This window comes from Chelonia mydas, chromosome 3 (genome assembly GCF_015237465.2).
Source record: "Chelonia mydas isolate rCheMyd1 chromosome 3, rCheMyd1.pri.v2, whole genome shotgun sequence".
Lineage (NCBI taxonomy): Eukaryota > Metazoa > Chordata > Testudines > Cheloniidae > Chelonia > Chelonia mydas.
In genome coordinates, this window is record NC_057851.1 from 114,126,819 (window position 1) to 114,131,360 (window position 4,542).

The following is a 4,542-nucleotide window of genomic DNA, read 5'->3' on the forward strand; positions in this document are numbered from 1 at the left end:
CCCTCACCCCCTCCAGCACCCCAACCCCCTGCCCCAGCCCAGATCCCCCTCCCACACCCTGAACCCCTCATTTCTGGCCCCACCCTGGAGCCCACACCCCCAGCCAGAGCCCTCACTCCATCCGGCACCTCAACCCCCTGTCCCAGCCCGGTGAAAGTGAGTAGGGGTGGGGAAGAGTGAGCGACGGAGGGAGGGGAATGGAGTGAGCAGGGGGGACAGGGCCTCAGAGAGGGAGCTGGGCAGGGGTGTGGGTGTCTCGGGGAAGGGGCGGGGCAAGGGTGTTCAGGTTCATGTGATTAGAAAGTTGGCAAAGCTAGTGCATGCCCACCAGCAGAAATTTAGATGCCCGGGGACGTTACCAGTGGAGTCTTAGGTACCTAGGCAATTTAAGCACCTATAAAGTTGGGTGACAGCTGAGCAAGGGTTTTGAGGATTTAAATTTTGGACTTAGGTGCCTAAGTGCCCTCTTGTGAATCTCACCTTTAAGGCTTGCCCACATATGGAGTTGTTCCTGATTGACTCCACACATTCCTGTTTCTCATAACTACTTTTATTGTACCCTACCGTAATCTGAGTTAACTTTCAAGTGTAGAAAAGCTCTTGGGGGTTTCACACCCACACCGTGCAAATATTGCACAGTAGAACCATCTCTAGGTCAGCAGAGAAGGAGCAACACAGCTTAGAGTCAGCAGCATAGGTGATGTGAACTATGGCTGAAATGAAGCTAGAGAAATAAATCTGACCAGTATAATAGAATAGGCTCAGAAAAACCAGGACAATCCCGGTAAACTAGGGCACATGGCCTTCCTAGTCAAAGTACATGCTAGGATAATAAACAAACAAATGCAGTACTTCATACCCTCACAAATATGATCCTCAGAGTCTCTCATTTTTGAGGGGAACATAGACGCTACCTAATTGCCTCCCACCACTCCGTAATATTCTCTGGTAACCTTTGAGGGGGAATTAGTTTTGGTTTTTTTTTTAATAGGCACTGGGCACAGCTCCATAATTAAGATGGAGTTGAATTTCACATTTAAATAAGAAAATCAATTTTCTGTTATGTATAAATACAGTAACTCCTCATTTAACATTGTAGTTACGTTCCTGAAAAATGCGATTACGTGAAACAATGTTAAGCGAATCCAGTTTCCCCATAAGAATGAATGTAAATGGGGTGGGGGGGGTTAAGTTCCAGGGAAATTTTTTTTTGTCATACAGTACTATAGTTGAGAGGTGCCCCTGCCTTACCCCACACAGGAACAGCCCACTGGCACTGGAGACAATGAGGCAGGCAAGGAGGCTGAAGGTGCTGTAGGCTAGGAGAAGCACATTGCGCAGCAGCAGCGGCATCTTCCCCTACTCTGCAAGCACTAGGGGTGGGGGGCTCAACCCTCGGCCGGTCCATTCCACCCCTTTCCCCAAGCCCCCACCCTTAACCGGCCTCTTCTTCCCCCCTGCCCCCTTCACTCCGCACACCGCGGTCCTCGCTCCTCCCTCTCCTGCCCGCAGCAATCAGCTGGTCTGCAGTGTTCAGGAGGCAGGGGGAGCCTGCGCACCAAGTCCTCGCTCCTCCCCCTACCCTCCTGAACACCACAAGCCAGCTGATTGCCATGGGCAGGAAGCAGTGGAAGGCGCTGATCCGCGGGGTCTGCTGGTGGGCGGGAGGCATGGCGAGGGGTGTAGGGGAGCTAATAGGGGGGCTACCAGCTGTGGACAAAGCAGGCAGCCAAACGACATTATAGTGAAGCATTGCACAACTTTAAATGGAGCATGTTCTGTAATTGAGCAGGGACGTAAGGTCGAAAAAACGTTAAAACGAGAGAACATTAAGTGTGGGAGTTCCTGTACAGTGTAACCCCCCCACACTCTCCAATACAGCATTTAATCCTCATACAGAATTAAATCTCTGAGCATTTATAGGTAAATGTATGGCGTTAATTTTTTTTTTTTTTTTAAATGTACCAGAGTATTGTTGTGAGGAAGACAAGAGTCTCCATGCAAACAAATGTAGACAGAACTTAAATTTTGGGGAAAAATGAATAGGCAGTTTATGATTAAAAATTTTAAAAGATGCAAGATAAAAAATGTCCTACCTGTCAATCTCAAATCCAGGAGAAAATTCTGGGATAGCTGCTTTTGTGCTCGGAGATTAAACAGTTTAATAATCTCTCTAACAGTTGGCAGAGGTGGTAGACGGAAAGCAGCCACCTTTCCTGAAGCAGCCATTGGCCAAAACCATTAACTCTTGCTCCTAAAAAACAGTGAAAGAAGGGACTAGGTGTAATCAAGCGTACAGTAGGACAGAATTAAATATGTAAGAAACAGAATGGAATGAAGTAAAAGACTCAAAATATTTACTTATTCTGATATCAAATGAACCTATTGCTTTAGAAGCATATATTAAAGATACACATGATTTACAACCTAAGGTCTTAATCAAACACACACATAGGAATGTGCTTAATTTTAAGCACATGAGCAGTTTCATTAACTTTAATCTACTCACACCTTTAAAATTAGGTACTGTGTGCAGGAGACAGCACTAGAATTATATATATTTGGCTGGTCAGACAACAGATGTAAAATGAACCCCCTATACCTCCAAAAATAGAATTATTTAACAGTCCAGTATTTTGATGTTTAATTCTAGCCTTTTTTAAAACTAAAAAGTAGTGGTTTTACATTGAAAGGGAAAGTCAGTACAAGTGTACAGAAGCATCCGATGAAGTGAGCTGTAGCTCACGAAAGCTCATGCTCAAATAAACTGGTTAGTCTCTAAGGTGCCACAAGTACTCCTTTTCTTTTTACGAATACAGACTAACACGTCTGTTACTCTGAAACCTACAATTATTTAATTACATCAATTTCCCCAATAAAAAGAAAAACTATTTCCTCTTTTCCTTGAGACATCAAGTTTGGTGATAAAACAGACAAACAAGGTGGAAAGCCTAAGTGCCATTTTCCACAACACTGGTCACACTTTGTGATCCTTCTAACTCTGATCCTCTGGATGTTGGAGAAAAAAGCCTACATGCCACAGATATTACCAAAATGTGCCCCCTTTTCAGACCCATTCCCCTAGCTGAAGTATTACACAGTATTCTGCAGTGAAGTCTTACAGTCTCAGCATGCAATGCTTCATCGAGATCTGAGCAGCCTTAGAGACAAGACGTTCCAGCATGCAACGGTCCGTTTGGATGCAAATGGCTTTCTAGTTAGAGCAGATAGATCCTGTAGCTCAGAGATTCTCAAACTGTGGGTCAGGACCCCAAAGTAGGTTGCCAGTTCATTTTAATGGGATCACCAGGGCTGGCATTAGACTCGCTGGGGTCCAGGTCAGAAAGCTGAAGCCAGAGGGCTTCATCCCCAGAGGCCTTGGGCTCAGGGTTTCTGCCCTGCTACGCAGTGAGTCTAATACCAGCCTTGCCAAAGCCCGAGCCCCGCGGGACTGAAGTCCAAGCCACTTAACTTTGTGGGAGCCCTTGTGGCATGGGGTCGTGCAGTAATTTTGTTACCAGAAAGCTATCCCACTGGAAGCTTCATGACAGCTGTAGCCTCCACATAGGCCACTGCCCCCGCGGTATAGGGCGGGCCCTGATCTGCAACAGCGTGTGCAGCTTTTCATACTACTGGGCACTTCCAGGAGCTCAACCACTGACAAACCCCCCATTTTCCAATGAGCCCAGCGCTGCCAACTACTTGCTCTCTAGCCTGGGAACGTCTAAAAGGGGCGAGTGAAACCACCCACAAGGCCCCACGGTTCTCACCCCGCTTGCCTCTGTAGAGGGCTCTGCTAGAGGCGCACACCTGGCCGCGCCCTGGGGCCCGGCCCCTGCGCACGCGGAGGCCCAGGCAGCGCGTGCCCGGCTGAACAGGGGGCCGGGCGAGGCGCTTCCCGGGAGGCTCCCCAGGGGGTGGGGCTGCGAGGCCCCGCATTGCCCCGCGCGCTTGTGGGGCGGCGCGTTTTGTATCACAACTCTCCCGCCCCCCACAGGGGCGGGGCTTAGCCGCGGGGGCGGGGCTTAGCCGCCAGGCAGCGCCCCGTGAGGCTGGGAGGGAGGTATGATCGCCCCCTGGCCCCGCCCCCTCCATATCACGGGCCCCGCGGCGACGTAGCGCCACCCCGGCGTAGAGGCTTCGCACATGCGCAAAGGCCCCAAAGGGGAGGGGGACATGTGCGGAAGCTGCCCACGTGAAACTTACTGGTAGAGGCCGCTGTCGCGTGGAGGCGCGGAGCGCACCCGAGCGGGAACACGCGCGGGAGAGTCCGGCGACTGCTCGCTGTTATATTTTTTGTAAAGCGCGTTAACCAATAACAACCGCCACGCGGCGCAGGGACCCGGATACGGAAGAAAGCGAACCGGAAATAGAATTTCGCCGCCCAATCAGGCATGGGTCTCCCCACAGCGCATGCGCCCCTGCCGTCCTCCTCAACGTTACACTCCGCCTTCCCGGACCTGGATAGGGTCTCACACGCGTCATCTCCTTACGGCTGGGAACGGTGGTCTTAGATCGCATGCGCACCATTGGTCTCTCAAC

General features: G+C 50.2%; 1 protein-coding gene across 6 annotated transcripts in view; it reads right to left on the reverse strand.

Moving 5' to 3' along the window:
* Positions 1–4,343, reverse strand: part of TFB1M (transcription factor B1, mitochondrial) — a 45,476-nt gene extending 41,133 nt beyond the window's left edge. The window contains exons 1-2 of one of the 6 annotated variants that reach the window (XM_027819769.3): positions 4,207–4,343; positions 2,097–2,254 (exon numbers count right to left, since the gene is read on the reverse strand). In XM_027819769.3, the coding sequence (XP_027675570.1) occupies positions 2,097–2,229 (133 nt within the window). In that variant the 5' untranslated portion in view covers positions 2,230–2,254; positions 4,207–4,343. Of the gene's footprint in view, positions 1–2,096; positions 2,255–3,122; positions 4,153–4,206 lie in introns of those variants that run through there. The other 5 variants (XM_027819771.3, XM_027819770.3, XM_007057349.4 and 2 more) reach the window with 5 other exon arrangements.
* Positions 4,344–4,542: the final 199 nt, after the last annotated feature.